Raw genomic sequence first — 24,658 nt, forward strand, 5'->3', positions numbered from 1 at the left:
ATAAATTTTTGTTATTTTAAAAAGAATAAATTTGTACTTATACTCACATTCCACCTATAGTTAAATCGGATATGGCGTAGTAATACGACTTCAAAACGTGGGGCGCTCCATAAATTTCGTCCCTAAACGTATTCAATCTGTCGAGTGTCAGTCTAATATCCTTCGCTTTAACCCACTCCTATTAAATAAAACCCGTCTGTAACGAACTGTCAGTTAAATCCCGCGCTAAAACAGGTTTTAGAAACGGACCTACCTGTAACTCCGTGCTGTTTTGAAACTGGTAAATCCTCTGTCTCCTCGCTAATGTACTAAAGATGACGATACCCCCGGTTAAGGGAGAAATGTCGCTATACTCAGACGAACACAGGGGTTTAGTTTGGTTATATTCTGTTAACCAAGTGCTATTCGATATGCCGTAAGTCTCTAGACACGACGAACTAAAATATTGATAAGGTGACCATGTACTCGACTCCGATTCTCTTCGATAGATGGCGAAACTTTCCGGTCGACTGGAGTAGAACTCGATAGCGATGTGAGAAATGATGAAAGTTTTCCCTAAAATACAGGAAAAAACAATTAAAATGTAGTTAATTATTTACAAAAAATATTTTATTAATTAATTAATCATTTTAGTTGATCCTAAGTCCTACCTCGTACAGCCATTTTATAATTATAACACGGAAAATATGGGGTAAGCAAAACGCAATAAACTTTTAGGTTGTAGGAGGCTTTAGACGAAAGTGGGCCTGAAAGGCCTCATCTGTAAGCAGTATCACACGATACACCTACAGTACAAGATCTACGAATACCACTAGCACTGGCTTCCAGATGTCAATAGGCTAAGTATATATTTATGAGTGTTTGAGGCCGTAAAAGAGTGAGCCTTTACACTTAAAACCTCAATTTTGTATAATAGTCACAAAAGATTCATTTATCAGTATCAGAAATAGCAATTATTGGGCATTTATTTCTCAGCTGCATAGCAGCTTTCCATTGAAAGATGCCATGAATTTATCATTTTATCGTAGCATTCTAGTGTATCATAGGACGATTTATTTATCAACTGAAGATCAAGATTTATAAAATTGAAAATAAAAGCTAGATTTAAAAAATAAAATTCTAATTCTAATTTGAATAATTCTTTAATGAACTTTAAGTTTAAACTGTAATTAAGGTTAAATTGTAGGAACTTCCTAGCATATTGGCTATTGAATTATGTAAGTCAAAACTAAGTTAAATACCTTATAATCCATTAATTTATAAGAGTTATAAAATATAATAAATTTATAAAAGTATAAATAAAATAATCAAAATCTATTAAAAATTTATTATTTTTTCAGCATTTATATTAACTATAAACGATTCTTTCTATATTATCATCGAGGATAATCATTCTCTTAAACTTTAAATTTTCCTTTGGGACTATTTAATTTAAAATTTCTGAATTTTCTGATACTAAATCACATCTTTTAAAACATTTTGTATTAAAAATTAAGGTGTTTAAATGTAAATTTTGCTTTATTTAAATTAGAAGTCTTGTTCAAACCGAACGGTGGCACAATTGAATCGAATGAACCCTTTTCAAAATATACAGCGTGACTGACAGACTCTATAAATTAAAATTAGTACACAAATTATGACATCGAATGTTTTAAGGCTTCCATTCGTTGAAAATCTTACACGAAAACCACCATTTTAATTAATTTTATTCAAATACAACTCTTCCTGAGGTTACTTAAAGGTTAATATTTCTAAATATAAACCTAATTTATCAAAATTTTATAAGAAAAATAATTAAAGTATAATTTAAGTTAATTAATTCTCAATTTTTAAAAAATTATTCATACTATAAATATTTAAATATTAAAACTGCAGATTTGAGAGAGATAACCTCTCTGCAAGATCGGTAACAATGCCAAGAAGACCGCTTTAAGGGCTCCAAAACTGAATAATTTTTTTAAAGTTAATTAAATTTTAAAATAATTTCTTAAGCAGAAGAAATTAATTATGCATTTAAACGTAGTTTTATACATAAAACACGTTTTTCTACAACGAAACATTACTAATTAAGCTTAATTTTACTTTAGAACCTACCTAGATGCAAAGTAATGTTAACCTGATTTGGAAACTGCACCCCTTCGTTCATAGTTTCGCTCTGCCACCAAGTAGGTTTACCCTTATCGTGACTATCCGTGATGTAGGAAGGTGGATGAGACAGACGTGGCACGTGCGCGTCGCACTTCCTGCACTCTTCGACCACATGAAGGCAATATTCTATCGGTTCTTTGACACCGCAAGTATTAGTAGCTTCCACTAAAACATTGGAGGCAACGTTAGTAAATGGGGGGAAACAATACTTAGGTTGCCCATTTTCGTCGTAACAAGGATCTTCGTGGCATAGGATCAAGGAGAGACGAAGGAGGACGACTATAAAAGTCACTTGGACAGCTGGAGAGGGCATTTGGATGCTAACATCGTCTGTGTATGAAGAGGAGGTGGAGGAGGAGGAGACGTGGAGACAGACTGACGGTCTTTTGACCCTCTTTTCGATTGATGATCCGCTTCGTGTGCGCTGTTATGCAGTTACAATGCATTGCAGATATTGTAACCTCTATTGCATTTAAAAGCATTGTTTCCCACAAACTAAGAGTTACACAAAAATAATAATATGCGATGTATACTGTTTTGTGTTTTATACACGTATATATTCACTAAATTTGAATATTTATCTGAAGGTTTATCATGTGGATAGAAAGTTAATTTTATAAATTTTAAATTAATAATATTAAAATTGCGGCTTCATATTCTTATAGGAGATAGCTGTCCACTTACGCGCGTATCTTTCTAAGAAAGGCATCACTGTAAATAGAAAAGATATCTCTAACCTTTTAAGTGATTGTACTGTACAGTACATACGAAAGCGCATAGAAGAATATATAGGAAAGTATATAGAACAGTATAAATATGTACTGTAACTTCAAGTATGATATTTATCTGCAATAGAATACAAGTAGAACTGCAGTTAACATTATATAAGAACCTATACACTGAAGCTTCTTTATCTTGACTGCAATTCTGGTTGTATAATATGGAAGTTATGACGTTATATTTTTAAAATTATAGGGTATAAAGTTATAATTTCTTTAAGACCTCGTCAGGAGATGATATATAAAATTCGAATTTAAAAAATATATTTTCCATACCTGAAAAATTCGAAAGATTTCAACTCTTTAAGCACTTCCTGATGATATAACGTTACTGCAGTTCTAGCCCCTAATAACTGTTCTCAAAAAATGTTATTGATTACAATATAATTTTGGCAAAACTACAAGTAACCTACTTTCTATATATCAAAATTCGAATTAATTGACAAAATAAAATATAAAATGAAATAATTTAATGATAGAAATTTAACTTCTAAATACAAAAACTTGATAAATCTTATTGCTAAAAGTCTATATTTCTCGTTTAATTTAGTACTAAGTTTTAAGAGTACGTCCGTTTGTAAGTACTAAGCAAAAAATTAAGAGAGATTGTCCAAAAAATTTCAAGATTAAAGTCTTTCAGAGCGTAATTCAGATATAAAATGGCATAGAATTTGTTCCTTTTTGATACTTTTGCTTTAATCTTCAGTTATAAATGGAAAAAAATGCGATAAAATACCGTTTCTTGCCTTTCTTTATAGTGTAATTAAAGAGGAATAAAAATAAACAATGTAAAATCGCCTAATTTTTACTGATTTTTAATAATTTAAAAAAAAAATACAAAATAAATCGGGACACTGTTAAATAATATAATGAATTTTTCTAGATGTTGCAGAAAGCATTTACACGTTAAATAAAGTTATAATTCTACAGAATTTAGCTAGGAAATTCGCCTGCAAATTAATTAACTTTACCTTAATGATAGGATAATACAACGTATATAGAAATTTTATGCAAAATTCATATTCATATATAACTAGAAGAACGTCAGATTTGTAAACGTTACGCATTAAAATTCCTACTACATCATTATCGATTCACTCCACAACATTATCTCTTATTCGGTCCACGCTTCATTTTTCTCGGATGTATTTAAATATTTATAGCAGACGGCTTTATCAGATTCCTTAGACGAAGATAATCTAAATATTTAACTTGAAAATTCGTTTTTTCTTAAAAGAGCATTTAGCATCTTATCTTTGGTTTCCAAGACTTTCATTAAGTGAAGAACATTATCTTCAGATATGGAGAGTCGACGACGCAATCTTTCCACTTCATTATCGTCATGAGGCACTTCTACCTTTCCTCCTCTTTTACCTCTGCCCTTATTTTGTTGGTTAATAGAGGAACAAAATGGGTTCAAGTTCCTACCGTTTAGTCCATTTTCGGTGTTTATACACTTTTCCATTCGATTTAAATTTAGTTCTTGCGAAGGTTTAGCGACTTCCTCCGCTTGTTTCTTCAACTGTCTCTTTAATTCCGTAATTTCTCTTTGTAAATATGCTTTCTCTCGCTGAAAAGATTCATTTTCGATAGTTATTTTCTTCGCTTCTTCTAGTTCTTTCTTCGCATCGTCCAGATTTTTCTTTAACAATTCGGCATCCCTTTCTTTATCCTTCAACTTCGTTTGCAATGTCTCGATTTCTTCGTCCTTTTTGCATAAATTACACTTTAATTTCGACCATATTCTCTCATTCACGTCTCGGAAACCCTACAATGAAGTAAGATTAACTGTTAATTTTCTGGATAAACTTTAACAATTAAATACTAATTTTCTCTTTGATCATATTACTCGTATACTGTATTTCTGTTTTTTGAACTTATAAAAACTGGAATTAATTATATAAAACCTTGAAAATTCTAATTTCCAAAACTTCTAAAATATCCAAACAAATTAAAATTGCAACCGTTCTATCTTTTTTCATTAATGCTAATATAAGACTGAATTCGCTCTCTCTTCTAGTAGCGTAATGCAACGCTGAAAGAATCTCTGCACAAGATTAATATTCAGATTAATAAGAGTAACAAAATTCAGGCTTATAGGCATAAATTCTCTCCTCCTACCAGAGTAATAGAATCCACGTTAAGTCGAAGTTAAGAGGTAAGGAAATCCCATATTTGTCCAGTTAAAGTTTCCAGTTAACAAGTTTAATACCTGATTTTCTCAACATTTTCTGTGCCTGTCAATTTCCCGTTATCAAGTTGTTTCTCGAGAATTTGTTCACACAATGATTATAAATAAAACTGTAAACAGATTTAAGACGTTTTCCAGGCACATCCTTGTCCCAATCAGAACACCGGTAACATACTGTATCAGTAAAAGGATATCGACGCCTTGTAATGAAGTGGTGTGTTCGGCATGGGCGATCGTTTGAACTCACACGGAATATAAAAGAAAGCGAAGATCAAAGTATGGAAGTTACACGGAAAAATAGGTTAAAAGTGTTGACTATTTCCACTTAACCAGATCGTATTATATGGAAAAGCGTATAATTACTCTGTGCTCGGGACATGTAGACAGCTTCGAATTAGCCAGATTGTAACTTACTGTATGAAATATCCAGGAAAATTACACTCATGTCTGAACATTGTTATAAGAGAGACGGGTAAATTAATAATAATAACCAGAGGGAAATAGTGCTGTTTATATTTATTTTATTATCAGTCTCATCGCTAAACTCGCTAGCTCAAAATTCAGTTAACTATTGTAAAGGTTAAATCGCTGTCTCTCAACCATAAGCTAGAAAGTAGTACAAACTCCACCATTGTTGTAAAAGAAAAACACGTTGCCCTGAACGCAGTTTATGATTCGTTGGTAAAACCCGGAAGGTAAAAACCAAGGTTAACTGACTTTTGGGCCGCCCTATTTAACAGTCTTAATGCTTTCCAAGAAATAACAATGAGAAAATTATCATTAGTGTTTAAATGCTGTTTTAAAGAAGATATTTCGTATAAGGTTTACCGAAAAAACAGATCAATAGCTTGTATACATTTTAAATATTATATTTTAAAATATGTTTTTTGAAACTGGTCCAATTTTTTTTTTTAATTTGGGATGAAATATATTGTTAAGTAACTTATGACTTGTTATTCTTTCCTTCTCGGCTATTCTCTAATGATTTTTTTTTGGATTTGTTTTTCTACTCCTTGAAGAACAGAAGGAAGAATTTGAATCTCTCTCCTCTCAAACAGCAGTAAGATCACCCTCTAATCAGGAATAAGTAAGGAAATATCAAACTGGTTAATGTGATGCCCAAATGAATCAATAATAAAGAAAACAATGGAAAACTTAGAAGTTAAAACAGTTCTAAAAACAATGAATCCAAGGCAGGACTTATAACTGAATAAAGATGCAGTAAACCATAATAGTCCTGATCAAAAGTACAAGGACAATTTTCTGCTAGCCCATTTATTTTTAGTATAAAAATATTCTAAACTCGTAAAAAGTAATGAAAACTATAAGCATTACAAGAATAATTCGTTTAATATCGTATTAATATCGAGATAATTAATATGTTAAATGTATTTTAAGAAGGTTAAGTGACTAAATTTAGCTCAATTATACAACTTCAAACACTAGTTTAAATATAAAGTTTCAGAAATAAGTCAGGAAGACTGTCTACTTATTGCATTTAACTCAAGATTTTATTCAAGTTAATGGATTCTACAGCACCTTATTTGTTTTTTTTAATGGAAAACATTTGTACAGAAATGTTCTCCATTGACCTAAATAATGTCTAGAAAACAAATTTTTTTTAAATTAGCGCATTGCGGCTTATCTCCGTACAATTTAACGTTTCATTATACTGGCGACTCTTAATAGTACTATAATGCTATATAAAGGATTTCCAAATTAAAGAAAAGGCCTTTATGATTATATTTTATCTCATTTCATCCCAAATGTTCATTATTTTGGACAATTACTTCTTTGTTTTTAAAGTTAATCGAGCGAAATTTGATAAAATCTGCTGTTTAGTAATTTTTGGGGCTGTCTTCTGTTTTGTGGTGATTTTCTGGGTTGAAAGGTCTTTAAAATCCAAAAGTGTAGTAAAATCAGCATCAAGGGATAGATATCGAGAGAATTAACTTGTTAAAAACTAGATTTAAGCTTCAATTTAGCGTCTTAACTTGTTATATTCTGAAATTAGCGCCAAATCGAGTGTGGCGAAAAATCGAATCGTTTCAAACAATAAAATATTATAGGCTTTATAATAACGAGGTCTAAACACAAATTCGAGTTTGGAAATCACGTGATGTGGTGATAACACTGAATGTCGTCTACACAGAGCCGACGAGAGGGGTGTAACCTAGAGCCCAGTACAGAATCTGTGTAATAAAATTTTAATTATATTAAAATTTTATTATATAGATCAATATACAGATTAAATTATCCAAATCGACTGATTTGGGTAATTTTTCATACATAAAAGGGGGAAATGTAACAGAGTACTCAGAAAAAGGAATAGAAGGGGTGTGAGGCCAATGATTGCTCTCCTTGATCGTATGCCCTATATTTGGTAATTCAAATATTGAACGGTTCCTATTTAAAATTTAAGAGGAAGATCCGTTCAAGAATATTTACGGTATTGGCGTTATTTAGAAGATCATTACATTGAGAATTGACTGTATTGTAGCTATAGAGCGTTAGACCGTAACCACTAAATCACGTGACTCTCAAACCGAAACTTATGCGTAGACTCGTTAACACTGCATGTACTGTACAGTACAGTTCTCATTGTTTGAGATACTTTGGTTTAGCGCCGCACTCGATATAGGGCCAATATCAGAGGCGAACAAAGTGTATCACTAAATCGAAGTCTCACTGCATAAATCTCGAGCGTTTTTTTAGTTTCTTTGCTAATTATATTGTTTGTAAATCTGTTGACAGTAGTGGAAGCCATAAGGAGTAACACATCAAATAAGTTGTGCAGCTGTTTACTCGTGTTTATTCTCTTAAAAATCTATTCTTTTATTTAATTTTACATAATAAATTGCGTGGAGATAAAAATAAAATAACTTTTTTTAATTTCACCTAAGAATAAAGTTTAATTGTACTTACATTTTGCTTCGTGTTTATTTGATTTTTCTCCATTTTCTCTTCTAAGAGAAATAATCGCAGCTTCAGATGAAAATTCTCGTTCCTCAGAGAATTTAATTGCTAAAAAAAACATTATTATAAATAAATTTAATATAGATTTTCTTTATATTTTATAAATACGGCATTTTAAATTTCATTACACTTATTAAACAATTAATTAAATCTGTGTTTTAAACTTAAATTTCTTTTCTTTAAAAATATCATGTGCACTTTATTTTTGTCGTTAATAACTTTTATAAAGTTTATTTAACATAAATTTCAGCACACTACATGTAAATTTATGTATATACGCCTTATTACTAATATTATAAAATAATAATGTAGCAAAATAAGCCACAGTTATAGTTATCGTCTATAGAATAACAGATCACAATTGAGGTGCAGTACAATGCTTACTCCCTCTGTGTTCTCTTTAACACTACACAGTCAAGAGTAGTGATTCCTCTCTGTGCTCTCTTTAAAGTCAGTTCTCTGTAAATCTGAAACGTAGTTCTAGATAGGGCAGTTATGAATTAAGCGAGGCCCTAGACAAGGAACTTCTGGAACTCCTTTTATATGACTTTATACAATATAAAGCCCGCATCACACAATATAAAATGATAAAATCTAGGATCCTGACTATTAAATCTGAATACTAAGCCGAAAACGAATACGGCGTGTCCCTCAAAAGGGCAAGGCCCAAAATAAGAGTATATATGTGAAGCTGTCATACAGTATGCATTGCACTGGCAGTTTCACGCATTTTTTGTTTAGGGCTTCAGACAGAAAACTATATTCTTACCTATATCCCATCTTGGTCCAATATCCGGGAGTACTAGCTAGGTCCCTCTCTCATGTACTACAATATCACTATTGGGGGTTTACATTGTCTATAGTTATGAGAGTCTACACTCGTCTAGGACCTCGCATAATCTATAACTGTCTTGTACTATATACTGCACAGTACACAGTACTGTTTGATACGGAGTAGCAGTAATTCACAATGCATATAAAATCGATCGTAAAATCTTCATCTCAAGAAAACTCGAAACTCATAATTTCCTTAAAGTAGCGTAATAACACTACATAGACGGAATATTTAATTATCATGCAAATTGCCATTTCTGGAAAAATGAAGAAGCTAAAATAAAGATTATTTTCTGTAAAAATATTATATTTATAAAATAAAATAATATGAGTTTTGTAGAATTTGTAAGATCAAATTTCATTTTAAAAGCGCATCAAATCATTATGTCACAATTAATTTTTTGCCAACATTGTGAAATATTTGCAAAAATGAAGTATTTTCAAGAGATTTCTACTTTAAAAGTAAAAATTATACGCCCGAAAAAAACGAAGAAAACGGCTACGAAATCTTCAAAAGTAACTGAAGAAAACTCTGAAGATTTAAAGATTTATGTATACTGTCTCCAGCAAGAATCGAAACAAGAAATAAAGGAAATGAACTACTTAAAAGAAAAAAATAAAGTATTTTCCAAATATGTACTGTTATTAAAAGAAGAAAATAATGATTTGGCGAACAGAGCGGAGATGCTTAATACACAACTGGAAATGGAAAGAAAGAAATGCAAGCAGGAAGCATTGAATTACTGCAATAAATCGAAACATCTGAATTATGTGAATGAGAAAAGGGTTCAAGACTTTGAAAATGCGCTCAATGAGAAGGATAGAACATGCAAAGTGAATTCAGAAAAAGAAATTTTACGTATGAAATCAGATAACTTTCACCTTTAACTTCCAAAATGGAGGAGAAAGATCTGGCAAGGCTGAGAATATGCAACGAGCTCAAGTTGAAGTACGTGGAAGATTTGGATAGAGAAAGAGCCAAATGTAACGAGAAAATGGAGAAGATAAGGAAGAAATGTCATTGTTTAATTAATAAAGAAAAATAATGTAACTATTTCTTAAGGTTAGCCGAATACCACGAACGGAAAGATCGAGCGAAAAGCGAAGTACAGAAGATGCTCAAGAGCCACGAAACGGACTTGAAGTGCTTCACTGTCTTCTCCAAGACAGTGAAGCACTTCACTGTCTTCTCCAAGACTATGATTACGGATAATATATTCGTGGTACATAATTTGGAAAAGGAAATTATCAAAGAGAAAGAGAAAAGCAGACATTTTCAGTCGTTAGCAAACCAACTGATGCAAGAAAATCAGCAACTGGCGTATTGGCATCGTCAAGAAAGCAATTGAATAATTGTGACATGGATAAAGCTGAATTGAAGAAGACCAAAAGTCAGTTGAAATATCTAATTAAGACTCGATCGGAAGAAGAACTTCAATTAGAAATCCTGCGTCAACAGTTGGATTCCGTGACCAAAGACAGAGACATCCTGAAGGAGAATTTCGTGAAACGGGTAAGGGACATATAGCAAACATCGAAATTTAGGCAATCTTTCGTTGAGAGGAAACTAGAAATCACTGAATTAACCTTAGAACGTAAGGAGTTGGCATTAGAGGAGTTGGTTAATAATGGATACGTCAGTAAAGAAATACTAGGAAACGTGGAATTCAAATTAGAAAAGATCCTAACTGATAAAAGCAATCAGATAGCTACTCTTAAGGAAGAGATTGCTAAGCAGTAAAAACTGTACAACGACATGATAAGAACTATTGAATCTGCTCTGGCTATTCAAGTTGGATGCAAAGAGTTTGGCCTACAAAAAGTGAAAGAATTTAAGTGTAATTTTTAAAAGAAATTCACTTATATTTTTCTCAAAATTTAAAAAATAATTTACGTAATTAATTATTATAAATAAATTAAGATTATTTGATCCAATACGCTTTTGTCAATCATATTAAAGAGTAAAAGACCAATATTCCCGAAATGCTAGTATACAAGCACGTTATTTGATAAAGTAAATGGTGGGCCCCGGATAAAGTAAATTTCGGGCCCACCATCGCATACCTTAGGGTGCGATTATGCAAACGCAACCTCTCGCTCGCTACTAAGCGAGCGAGAGGTTGCGAGCTATATGGTTCTCACAAAAGAAAACATGCACAAGAGAGAAGCGAGAAATCTCGCTGGCGTGAGCGAATTTCTGGTTCTCGCACATATCTGACAGGGTTTTGATATTTATGGCGTCTCGCCTCTTCTCGCCACATATTCTCTCTCGCTCGCACCCTAAACAATGTCAAAGAACGGGATTAATCTGTAGAATCCGTCGCCAGGAGGCAGGAGGCATAAGAGAGGCTCAGCAAATCAACTGAGGCTCTTAGTATTGGGGCCTTAGGCAAGTATCTTATTTTCTTATGGTATAACGCTCCACAATATACAAGAGTTATCGCAATTCATTGACGTGAACAAAAGTTAACTATCTTCTGCAAGCATAAACAATTAAAAAACATTAATTCAAAATTTTAAACTCATTTACTAATCGATCATTATAATATAACGCTGTGAAACAAATTTATTATTATTATTTTTTTAATTTTCACTTTAGATTTCAAATTAACGAGAAATTATCTGCTGGGCAGTTAAAGACACGAATGTGATTAGAATAAATATAATGTTTTAATGTTAATTCCGTGTTACAAATGACTATAACGCACACTTTCGTAGTAATAAAAAGATCTATAATTACATACAAGGCCTTTCAAATGTTTCAATTGTTTTTCAAGGGCATGTAGAGCAATTAATTGCAGTACATAAATTACTTATCCACATATCAAACGGCAACACTTGGATGCGTGAATTATGAAAAAAATATGTAATAAATAATGCTCATGATCATAAATTTAGCAGTATTTTAATTAATGAATGTGAATGATCTTTAAAATTAAATTTACATGTTTTCGTAAAGTATACATAAAGAAAACTTATAAAAAATTGCATCTATCCTACTAATGTAGATGAAACTCTTCTAAAACGGATCCTTTACAACACGGAAATTCTGATCTTTCCGTTATAGACAAGTTCATTATATGATACATGTTATTTATTTAACTCGCTAACGTTCAAAGAAATATAGCCATAATAGTAAGAGTATGACTTTTTAAACACATTTTATAGAGAATAATTTACAGCTAAACAGCTACTTTTTTACTTTAATTTGAAATTAAACATCTATAAAAATCCTAAAAGTTCCTTTAAATATAAATTTTGTAAATAAATTCCTGTAAATTCTTAATCTTTAAATATAGGCCTAAATTCTGTCAATTTTTCTTCAAATATAAAAACTTCTGCAGAAAATCCCGTAAAATCCTTAATCGTATAAATAAAAACATATTTGAACCTAACAGTTTTCTGTATTTTCTGCGGATAAATTTAATAAAATAACAATTGAACTATTCATATATTGTCTAGACACAGTCTTGTAATGTGTGTCAATTATGTCATCATTTTAAATGGAAAAAAGACGGACATAAACAAACGTCACGCTGTACTATACTGTACATTAAACTCTGTAACAAATAAAAATCATTTTACTGCAATTTATAGTGTACAAAAATTATTCTTGATCGTCTTACATAATAACAGTTACACAATTAATTACTTAAATTAATTAATCCAATGTAACTGGATCGTAATTCTGCATAAATTAGATATATCCCACATCGATCAATTATTGTTAAACCTATTTTCAAACAGCGAATAACTTTAATAATAATTCATTTATACACACAAAATTATTTTCTCTGCATAAACGGTCCTAATCGAAACGGTTTCGGGCTAACAAGCGTCATTTTTTCTGAGTAAATTAATATTAATTAGCTTAAGTATCGTTATCTAATAATGAAAACGGTGTCGGTTAATGTTTAATTAGCTTTGTCGAATAACAATTTAAAATAATGCATCGTTATTTTGAAAAGACAGCAGAAATTTTGCATTATTTTTAAGTTTAGGCTTTAATTTTTATACTTTCTCGGATGTTATACTGTATATAACACAGGGAAAAACACACATCAGTCAAAAAATGACGATCTAGGAGTCAAACAATTTTTAAATTTTTGGACACCGGTCCTTGAAACGTCGAGAAATGCAAAGCAAATGAGGGAGTTTTCCTGTATTTATGATGTTAGTGTGTGGGGGACACGATTTTCTTCACCCTCTTTTAAGCTTAATAACTCCTGTATCTTTTGTCGAAAGTTTCTGAAATTTTACAGGGCTGTTTGGGTATTAGGAGCATTAATGCTATTAAATTTTGGAGGTTAAGGGTCGAGGGGATGGGGAGATAGAGCGGGTCGTGTGTCGCATCTTCACCGAGATCAAACTTAGCGAAGAATTTACTCGTTAGAATTTTTTTTATAAAACTCGTCCCTACCCTCGAAATTAAGCATTTTGACATTTTAAAATAATAATATAAAAAGTTTTTAAACAAAATATCATAACAGATGGCGCCATACGCAATTTTAAATTTTTTGCCGAGAAAGTTAAGCAACTCGTTGTTGGATTTTTCAAATTAAATTCGCTTCTAGACAACAGATAGGTTAACTGAAGACTGATAAAATTGACTGAAGTAATTTCAGCACAACAGCCATTGAGGAAAAAATAAAAAATAACCGTTATTTGGAGGTTATTTCGGGGTTTACAGCCACCATTTGTTCGACTCTGAAATTGGCACTAAATGAAAAGCGACGCTAAACTGAAGTATCTCAAACAATTAAAATTATGTCTAGTCATGAGAAATTAATATGATTGAAAATCACATGATTTGATGATGATAATGTTATGAATTAAGGTATATATATATATATATATATATAGAGAGAGAGAGAGGGAGTCTTCCAAAAAGAATAAGAATGTTACTAATTCTAAAAATTTGTAACTGTGTTAATTATTATCCGAGAACACTTTAATATGCATTAAAACATCGGAAAAGTGTCCAAGTTTGGCATTTGCCCGTTACAATTTCTCAACACGTGCACCTCGTTTCACACAGTCCAACAGATACTCAAATTCTTTCAACGCTCGCTAAGGCATATCCCTCGTCATTCCTCCCATGACATCCGCAATTCTACTGCTCCTAAAGATTACTCATGTTTCACAATGCTGAGTGATTCTGACTTCGCGAATTGCAGGACGCAAAACACTTCTAGAATAGCTGCCATAATTACAGTAATTTCAAATCGTAGCATTCATTTCAGAAGGCCCTGTATACATAATTATCGGGTGTCACAAACGACAGAGGTGTGGAATGAGAAAATTAGCAGAAGCTGTCAGCTTCTGCTAATTTTCTGCTAATTTTGAAAACTCAAGCTTGAAAAATCTTGAGTTTTCAAGCTTGAGTTTTCTGCAAGGTTGAAAACTCAAGCTGAGGAAATTGTCAAGACACAAGAAGAGTTACTCTGTCATTGAAGTATGATGACAACGGGCAGAAAATCGACAGTTCCCAGGTAGGAAAATCGCTCTCATTGTCAAACAGCAGTCACAGCAACGTTCTGCAGGGTTACAATTCTGAATGTTTCTATATCGCACAAGCAAAAGCTTTACCGTTTGCATCTGAATTAGGTGTTGTGGAACTTCAAACCTCAAATGCATGGCTCGAAAGACTTCCAAAGTAACATTATCAAATTGAAAGATTTTCGTGAAGAATCATCTGGAGTTGATTGTATTGTTGGAGTTGATTGTCAGAGTGGAAAGATATACATTTCTTCATTATCGCTAGTTATTTTCCAGAAAATATTTTGAACACAGTAAAACAGGACTGTTCTTTCGTCCATCCGTGACAAACATTTTGTGCTTCAAGTTCAATCATGTTCCGTAGCAAAGTTGCAAAATAAGTATGAACAGGAAACGCGAGAAACGCCTAGTAGTTGAAAAGGCTGCAATGACAAAATGATTAAAAATATACACATTATACAATTTGAAGTTGAATGAAAATCAAACAGAAAAGTCTGGGCGATGAGAGGAATTATGAGAACTCTCTCATAATTTCTCGTCATTTCTCAACATGTGCCAAAAGAGAAAAGTGTAATTGTTTCTTGACAGTGCTCCATCGATTTTATGTTTCTGCCTCCGAATTTCGCTTCGCTCACTCGACCTCTGTATCAAGGCATAATTCTAAATTTCAAAAGTACATTCAAATGATTCTGAAGCACATAATAGTGAATGTAGATCGTGGAGCATCGCTCGAAACAACTTAGTGTCTCCCAAACCATTTCATGGATTTGAGGAGCTTGGGAAAATGTTCTGCCATGAATTCAGAGTTGTTTCAAAGCCGAATATTTTTCCAGAGAAACGCTTACAACTTCGCGACAGCTATTGTGTATGATATGAGAAAGGCAATGCAGAATTTCACAAATACAGCATGATTTACTCCCACTGAAAACCATTACGCTATCATAGATTCTGATATCCTAAGCAAGCAGCTTTACATAAATAGAAAAGACACAGACGTAGACAATTCAACTACACCTTAAGTTGCTGAGAAAAATTTATTTAAACGTAACTAACGTTATCTGCCTATTCGATAGGCCATCCTCAGGTTAAATGAGATACTAACACAGCCATATAAAACTAGCTTAATATTTAAATTAATTATGCATACTGATAAGCAGATCGCTACAATTAATTGTAAAAAGCGAGCATAATTCAATTTTAAAAAAATTAATACCGATCCTCTTATGATAATTCATCACTTAATGTGATTTGTTATATTATTTTTGCACGGTATGTGTATTATATGTTTTTAAATACAAAGTGTGCAGGCTACATTTAAACGATGTTTCATTTGATGCTAATTTTCACAAAAACTACTCTTCGGCAGACACTAGTGGCGGAATTACAATGACAGAAAGTGGTTCGGCCGAACCAAGACTCGAAGCCAACAGAGACTGAGAGACATGCACAAAGTCTACGACCCGTGATCAAAACATCTCATGGATTGGGTGATTATTTTTTACAGTCAAGATTAAAGGCATTAAAGCGCACATATATGTATATATACAGTATAAAATTTATCTAGACTTCATCATCATTTTCAGTCTGTAACTGTCTATCGTTGGACGAAATCATTCCCCATCATTTTATATTCTTGTCTGTTATTTATCTTTGTTGGCCATTGTGGACGAACAAAAATAAATGTGAACGCGGACCTTTTTGAGTCCTCGTGCCATATAGTAAGCATACTTAGCTTTAAAAGTGTTTATGGGTGCTAAAGTTTTAGACTTCGAATAACAATATTTAAAAAATTAAAATAAATATAAAGCTGCTTGAAAAAAGAATGATGAGATGATAAACCAGAAGGCTAAATGAAAAACACAGATGATAAATTGAATTCGTATATGTTACGTGCCAGATGATTTCTCTCGACATACCACTTTCGGCTCGCGCGTCATAGGTTCGCCATCCCTAGCGTAGGATCTCACTCAAGGAGGGATCAAATTCCATACTTCGTAAGAATTGATTAATTGATTGATTATTTAACTATATTTAACATTAGCAGCGTCGTATCTAGACATTTGTCATTGAAAGCTGATTTTGCCTAGTGATAGCAATGGCTGATAGTTTATAAAAAAAAAAAAAGCCAGTAAAGAAGGCTAGCATTCTTCCCCGTTCCCCATAATGAGTATGGGGAACGGGGCAATATAAAGAAGGAGCATGAGGCTCCTTCTTTATATTGCTATATTTCTCTTAATTTCGAAAACATATTTTTTTATATGGCATAACTTTGGTGGCACAACTATTCAGCGAAATTTGTCTTGTCAACCCCCCAGTAGCTTTCCCTCTGAGGACTAGCCCATTATAAGCAACAATACTGTACTACCCATCACGAATGGGCCTGATCCATAATAGGGTCAAACAGTATGGATGTGGGATGGAGTCTAAAAAGTTATTACGTACTGTCCATTTTTATTTGTTAAAGAGCGAAGAGCATCTTACATAGTTAAATATCACAAGTTCAAATCGAATCATGATAAGGCAAAACTATAAATGGCTCAAGCCCTTTCCTCAGTTCTTGCATTTTAGCATGGACATGTACTATACATGATAAATGTACATGATACAGTACATGGTAAATGCAAGAACTGGGGAGAGCTAAAGTGAATAACTCAGATGAAATGATTAACTATTTCTCTTGTCCTGTAAAAATTTATAACAGTATATCAAGAAATTTAGGCCTATAAAAACAATAAGCTCACTTGATCGTACTCTTTAGTTGACTTTGGTCTTCTGGTGAACATGTTTTTTGGCTTTCTGAAAGCAAATAAATTCGTATTGTTTTTAATAATAAACGAAGAAATCTTAAAATAATTATTACAATCGATATTTTATAACTTGACTTTGAATCTAAATAAGTTAGGCCTAAATTATAAATTAGTCCTAACTTATAAACATTAGAACTGAGTTAAAATATAATATTTAATCGCTTTAAACTCGTAAAACAATTACCTGAATAAAAAGTTTGGATAATTATTTATTTTTTCGAGTAAAATATGCGTCAACACTTCGAGAAATTAATTTCTATTGAAACATTTATCCATTCAATTAGGCCTAAAATAATTTTAATATGTAATAACACTGAATATTATGTATAATTTATTTCATATAAGTTAATAATTTCTATCATTCGTAAATACATTAATCTTGTAATATTAAATAAATAATTTATTAAAGTAGAAATATATTAATTTTATATAATGAGTAAATATAAAATTAATAGTTTTTCAGAAAAATATTTTCTGTAGATGGCAACGTAGGAACAAGTGAACATAAACGCGACTCTTCCGTTTTTAACGGAGAATTGTCGTAGAGGCCGTGACAATTTATTTGATTGGCTATTGAATTACACGTGATTTGATTGACGAATCGGAAGCTTGATAACTCCTGTGTCTTTCGTCAAAATTTTTGAAATTTTGCATGATTTGTGTATTAGGAAGATTGATGCTACTAAAGTTTGGTGATAAAAAGTCGAGGAAATGGAATGATAGCGGGGAGTCATCGTGTTTATCTCGAATGGGGTCAGACTTAAATGAAGATTTTACTCGTTTTTAGCATTTACAATTTCTTTTATTTATATAAAACTCATCTCTATCCTAATCTTATATAAAACTCTATCTAAAAATTAAGCTTTTTGCCATTTTATATTAACATAAAAAGATTTTAAAATAAAATCTCATAACCGATGGTGCCACACAATTCTTAATTCTTGCCGGGAAAGTTACGCAACTCATTGCTTGAGTTTTTAAAGTCAAAACGAAAATAATATGTCCTCCAAAATGACAACTTAGTTCGTGGACGAAATTACAGAAAAGGAAAATTATCGAATTTTGAACCAAAATGCATCCATTATTTAGAAATCCGTGGATAATAAATAATTATTTGTAATTGCCCATAGTTTCATGATGTGGCGTTTATCGTAAAGCTTCTGGTATCAGTTATCACAATCCTCGTCGCCGAACTTTCTGGCATACTCATAACTGATGTACAAATGTAAAGATTGAAAATTTTTTTTTTCACCTTGTACAGTACTTATCCCCTTCTCAATATTTCTTTTCAGATTGACAATTCAAGGCAAAATCCTTTGTAATCCAGCAGTCATTTAAAACAAATGAATATTTTTATCAATTTTGTAGTAAGTAGCCATTTTAATTTCTTCTGGAACCTGAAAAGGGATTCTACTCCATCCATTCACGTATAATTCGTCCGTCACGTGCACAAATATTTTTGAAATTAGTTCGTTAATATATTTTTAATTAGAATCGCGGCATATTATATTGTGTTTTTTATTAAATATTCTTTAAACAAATTTATAATAAAAATTAATTAACGTAAGATAAATGTAGATAAGTCATTTTTCTGTAAAATATTTTAAAAATTTCTAGAAAAATGCATAGTTCTAATTCCATCCGCCAGAGGTCTTGTCAATTCGTCTGCAAACAGAGAAACAAACGAAAGATGGTGATGTTGGTGTTGTTTATGTTCGTCGCACTTCTCGTCGTTTTATTTTTTATAAGCAGTACAGCGAAATTTTATTTAAAAGTCATAGGATTCTACATGTCTTTATTTTTTCTTTCTATTCTTTTAATACCTTTATGCGCCATAACACCGAAGAAACCTGGCAATTTGTTGTAAGTACCTTTCCAATTCTTTCTAATTGAATTATTCCCTTATAAATCATCAGATAATTATAATCCCAGCTTAAATTGTACCAAACAGTTATCAGTTTCATTCATTTTATGTTTGCTTCTTGTTTAAAAGTTGGTTAAAATATGTATTAAAAGACACTGCAAGTCTGGATGAGAACACATTAAAAAAACAAACTAACACCTGTAATCCAGTCAAAATAAATCAATTTATTATAAGATTAAAACGTCTACAGGTCCATCGGAATGTTACATGGAACAAAATTTAAGTAAAATGGAATTGAAGTTGCTACTTTTGAAAATACACTGCCAACCAAGCAAAATGAGATGCCATGAAGAAAGTTTCAGTCTCTATAGTCCGTCGAGGTGTTGCATTTTACTTGGCCTACAGTGCACATACTTATGTTTTAGTAAGAACAAAAATTGTTTGGTTGTTTGATTAATTTCGACTGTTTCTGTGATTTATCAAGATAATTACATGAAGGTTACGAGCTTGAAAAATGTAACAAAGATGCTGAACTATGAGAAAAATATATTTTTTTCTAATTCTGTGTCAAAGAATTCATACGAAGTCTACATGTAAGCTAGTTACAAGCTACCTGTATTCCTGGCTTCATTCTCTGTACAAATTTTGATTTTTCTTTGGATCTTAATTTCTTTTGTATCGACGGTCGGAAGTCGACTTGCTAGTAGTCAAGTGCATGAAACTACCAAATATTGGTGGTCTGTTGTGGGTTTGTGCTCACCAATGGTCTGGCCACGTGAAGTTTTCTGGGTTTTTGTGTGCCTGACAGCTAAATCGGGATGAGTTTCCTATAGAGAGGCATCCGCCTTGGCAGATTTCTCATATTTTGCATTGTCTTATCTCATTAATCAGTCCATTAAGTATTCCCTAATAACCATTTTTAAATTTTCAACTGTTGTAGAGTTGAGAGATTTTCTTACACAATAATTTACTTTGAATCATTGTTAATCAGTATGTCTGTTTCAAGGCTGCTAGGACATATTGGATCTGCAGCAGCTTTATCATTTATCAGATTTGTTACTGAGATTCAACTGGGGCTAAGACAGTTTGTCAGGGATTTGTAGCTACTTTGTACTCTACCTAGGCCAGTTCTCAAATTTTTTTCTACAGCAGCAATCAGGTAATTGATTTGCAAATGTAGAGATTGAAAAATTTTCCTGTTTTCATCTTGTACAGTTGTCCCTTGATAATCCGACAGGTATGGGACCAAAGGTGTGTCAGATTACCAAGTGTCCAGATTACCGAAAATAATTACATATTTCGCATTGTTTTGCTAGCAGTAACTTACAATATTCTCTACTCCAACTGTTCGAACAGAACTGCTCACATAAAACACACGAAATGTGTGTCATCGAGTAAGAATTGGATGGGGAGATTCACATCGCAACATGCTTCTGTGCAAGCAGACACGTAATGGGGACGTCGGACTACTGAGCATGTCGGATTAAAAAATGTCGGACTATAGAGAGACAACTGTACTTCTTTCCTTCTGAATACTTCCTTCCATATTGACAATTCAAAGCAAGAACCTTTGCAATTCAGCAATAATTTATAATAAATGAATATTTTTAGCTAGCTTAAGTAGCCATTTGAGTTCTTCAGAATCTTCAAATGGCAATTTAAGCTGGCTGAAAATATTCATTTGCTATAAATTATTGCCAGATTACAAAGATTCCTGTTTTGAATTGTGTATTTCTTCAGTTTTATTCATTTCTTGCTTCTCTGTTGACAGTTTGAAATCATTAAGCAGTCCTTTGCTAGCCAGTTGTAGGTCTTCAACTGTTGTAAAGGCAAATTGAGAAATTTTCTGTTTTACGATTCAAAGCAAATTACATATTTGTAAATTTTGGATTTTGAGAAGACCATACCATAGCTAGCTTTAAACTGTCATCAGCCAAATTTATCTTCATAGTTTTCTCTAATTGAGAGACTTGGAACATAATTTCATTCATTGCAAAGTTCTGGCTACTTTTTATACTACCAATGTTGATTTATGAAGATGATAATTTGAGAAAATGTTTTCTTGTTAATTTGGATTGTATTCCACTGTGGTTGATTATTTAAACAAATTTTAGACTAATTTCACAGTAACTGTTCAAATTGTGATTTAATTCATTTTTAAATCAAAGTTGAGTGCATAAATTATAATGAATAGCTTTATAATGCACAAAACTTGGCATTATATCTTTTAGATCAGTGGTTCTCAACCCATATTCTGCAGAATGCAGGTGTTCTACAAACTTGCTCCCAGTGTTCCACCAAAAAAAATTTTTTTTTTTAGTTTCTAGGGCAAATTTATTCTAATGTACTACAACATATTACTTTATTCATAGGCAATTCCACATTCACTATTTAATTCAATACAATAAAGTTTATTGCCATATTGTTTGCAAGAATGATAAATGTGGAATTCCTTATCGATTTTTCAATGTATTGATGCTAATGCTCTGCATAATAAAAAGTATACTAATGATGTTCCACAGCCTCAGAAAGATTGAGAACCATACATTTATTTTACCAAAAAATATGATAGAAACTGAAAACAAAATAGAGACTATTATACAAACTTCTTTATGTTCTAACAAAAATTTTGTATTAAATTCATTATATAATGTTTGTTTTAAATCCTAGATTTAAAACAATAATTCTATAAAAAATAATAATAAGATTGTTTGAAAGATTGTAATAGAAACAAGATAGCCCGATTAGGGTTGTTTTTTTTTCCATTAAAATAAATATTTTGGTTTCTGCATAAGCAGTTATTTTACAGTCTAAAAGCTAATGAATAGTAATATGTGATGCTTGATTTTATTATCAAGCATCAGTTATTACTATTTTATTATTCTGAAAAGTTGTGAAATGCCAATCAATAATTTTGATCACATTTATGTTTCAAACAATAAAAATAGATGTAATTTAGCACAATTACACTTGTATATATCAACCTTTAGACCAAAAAAAAAAAAAACTAATGGAAAAAGCCTTTCAAACCAGTAGATTTATTTAAAAAACAAATTTTTTGATTGCCTTAATCAGTTATCTTCAGGTATAGAATTTTAAAACTATTTCTGTAATTAAAGATGACTGATTAAGGCCTTTGAACCCATCAGTTTTTAAATAACTACTACTTAAGATTTTTTAATGTTTAATCTTTAAAATATACTTTTTGTTTCTGTTGCTTATATGAAATATAAATGATTTTAACACAAAAATGAAGATTATGTAGCTTTTCTCAAACAGTTCCAAGCAAAAATAAATGTTCAAGAGAGTGAAAACTAAACACACAAACATTTTATAATTGTTGAGTTATATAATAAGTTTGTTCAATGTAGTAAAAACAATGCTTGTTTCCTGATTAAGAACTGCATAAAATTGTATACAAATAACATTTCTACCAACTACAATTTGACCTTTGTATTATAAACATATTTATCAGATAATACTCATAATAAACTATGTCAAAATATGAATGAATTTATTTTGCAACTCTGTTATCAAATATATTGAATAATGTTAAATCATATCACATAAATATATGATAACCTCCTAAATTTTTCAGTGTTTACCTTCAGTTAGGGCTATTGTAACTTACTAAACAATTGAGGCAATGTCAGGGAGTGGTAGGATTTTTGTACACTGGTCTTTTTTCTATATTTTACATATTTTCATGAATTTAGGGGAAGTAATTGTTGTCTAGGAATAACATAAGGATTAGATATTGAAATTATTCTTTACTTAATAAATAAAGGAAGATATATTTATAAATTGAGTATACAAAATATTATGAAGCAGAGTTAAATGGTTTTAAGATAGTCGCCACTGGATATCTGACGTATTTAAAGTAGGATTATCAAAATAGTTTGAATTTTTTTTTTTTTTTTTCTTAACATAAGAAATGATTTTAATAAATTTATTTTTATAAGAACATTAAGTTTGATCCTTTGTTCAATTGATAAATGGCCGCATTTAAATAGATTACATTCTTTGAGTAACAATGTATCCATCAATTGATTGAATTTGATTGATAAAATTACTTTTTGGATAAGATCTATTGATTGATATTTTTAAAAGAAAGAAAGATTGTTTAAAAAGAATTTTTTTTTATAAGAGAATTAATGGTATTTTAGTTAAGATGTTAATACTTTATTTTTTATGATAAATTATTTTACACCAGTGATTTAATATATTTATCTGTATTTATCATTTCTCTTTGTCAGTAATTGTAAAAGAATTAATGTGTTTATGAGGAAGAGAGGATACTTAATTTCCATTGCTCGTGTTTTGTTTCTATTGATTATTTTATGGAAATTGTGCTGAATATCGATTAAATGAATTTACTACAAACATGTTAAATTTACTAATCTGAAGTTAAATAATTATCAAAAATTCACAATTTTTTATTAACTCAATTAAAACTGGCAAATTTTGTCAATTTACTTCATTATTTTATCTCATTTATTGTATATTTAGTTATGGTATATAATTTGATTTTGTATATGTTCAGGAGCAAAATTATGCAAAAATGTTGTAGAATTTTTTAAACATTTAATTATTGCTGTTTGATATGAAATTTTAAATGCGGTACTTACATTTGCAGTTATAATATGGAAATAATTAAGTTTTTCTTTGCATCAAATTGAATTTATGCAAAATTATCAATGCAGACATTAGGAAAATTATATAGCTAGAATAATAATTATTTTTATTATTTCAAATGATTGTGCATATCTTCTTGAATGCATGCTTACCTAGGTTAACAAATATAATTTTTTGATAGATTCTTATAGATTTTCAGAAAATTCAGTGAAAACTACAAATTTAAAAATCACAAGAAAAAATTGCTTTAATGGAGTTTTAAAAACAAAAGTTTGTGTTTTCAAGTATTTTAAAATTATTTTTATTCAAATAACTGTAGATTATCTATGTTTTAAATAAAATTTGAAAGGGAGTGCAGGTTAAGCAATGCAAATGTGCTGATTTTAAATTACAGTTAGGATGCTTATGGAGCAGTAGCTGCTCCTGTATGCATGGAAGTATGGTATTGCATGCTATGTGAAAGTTTTGTTTTTTGTTCTAGCAATTTTCTGCAGATTTTATGATGGAGTGGCCAAATCTTGTCACAATGGAAGCCGTGTATTCCCTATCTTCTGATAGGAAAATTATTAAAATGGCTTTTTATATTACATACAGTTAAAATACTATAATTATCATGGTTATGCAATAATAGAAGTTGCAGTAATGGTCTGGGAAAGCTACAGTCTAGCTACCATGGATATATGCATGAATGTTTCATAATTATTGCCATTTACTATAAACTCAAGTATACTATTTGAGTTTTGGGATAGCCAAAACAACTGCAACTAACCCTGCTATATATTATTGTGGTTTTACACATTAGTTTTGTACAGTATAGAAAGAGTGTTTATAATAGTAGTTCTTAACTTTTTTATTCAAATTAGCAAACTTTATTTAATTTAATCTCTCATAATCTCTCTCTGAATAGCTATGTTTTATTAGGAAT

General features: G+C 31.1%; 2 protein-coding genes across 4 annotated transcripts in view; both read right to left on the bottom strand.

The window, feature by feature from the left end:
• LOC111641702 (laminin subunit gamma-1-like) overlaps window positions 1-2,594 on the bottom strand; it is a 35,548-nt gene extending 32,954 nt beyond the window's left edge. Inside the window, exons 1-3 of the mRNA XM_023387908.1 lie at window positions 2,095-2,594; window positions 254-555; window positions 48-178 (exon numbers count right to left, since the gene is read on the bottom strand). Coding sequence (XP_023243676.1) covers window positions 48-178; window positions 254-555; window positions 2,095-2,461 — 800 coding nt within the window. The 5' untranslated portion in view covers window positions 2,462-2,594. The remainder of the gene's footprint in view (window positions 1-47; window positions 179-253; window positions 556-2,094) is intronic.
• A 908-nt stretch (window positions 2,595-3,502) lies between these two features.
• Window positions 3,503-18,505, bottom strand: LOC111641708 (CDK5 regulatory subunit-associated protein 2-like). Of its 3 annotated transcripts, XM_023387920.1 has the most exons (5): window positions 18,487-18,505; window positions 17,419-17,520; window positions 17,169-17,223; window positions 8,044-8,142; window positions 3,503-4,695 (listed from the first exon to the last, which is right to left on the bottom strand). In XM_023387920.1, exons 3-5 carry the CDS (start codon window positions 17,208-17,210, stop codon window positions 4,135-4,137), a joined length of 702 nt encoding a protein of 233 aa, XP_023243688.1. In that variant the 5' UTR covers window positions 17,211-17,223; window positions 17,419-17,520; window positions 18,487-18,505; the 3' UTR covers window positions 3,503-4,134. The 3 variants fall into 3 exon arrangements, with proteins under 3 accessions (XP_023243688.1, XP_023243689.1, XP_023243687.1); XM_023387921.1 differs by lacking the exon at window positions 18,487-18,505 and having other exon boundaries at window positions 17,179-17,223; window positions 17,419-17,547; XM_023387919.1 differs by lacking the exons at window positions 17,169-17,223; window positions 17,419-17,520; window positions 18,487-18,505 and adding an exon at window positions 14,518-14,615.
• Window positions 18,506-24,658: the final 6,153 nt, after the last annotated feature.

The sequence above is a fragment of the Centruroides sculpturatus genome, unplaced genomic scaffold, assembly GCF_000671375.1.
Source record: "Centruroides sculpturatus isolate CEXI.00-Female unplaced genomic scaffold, Cexi_2.0 scaffold1597, whole genome shotgun sequence".
Lineage (NCBI taxonomy): Eukaryota > Metazoa > Arthropoda > Arachnida > Scorpiones > Buthidae > Centruroides > Centruroides sculpturatus.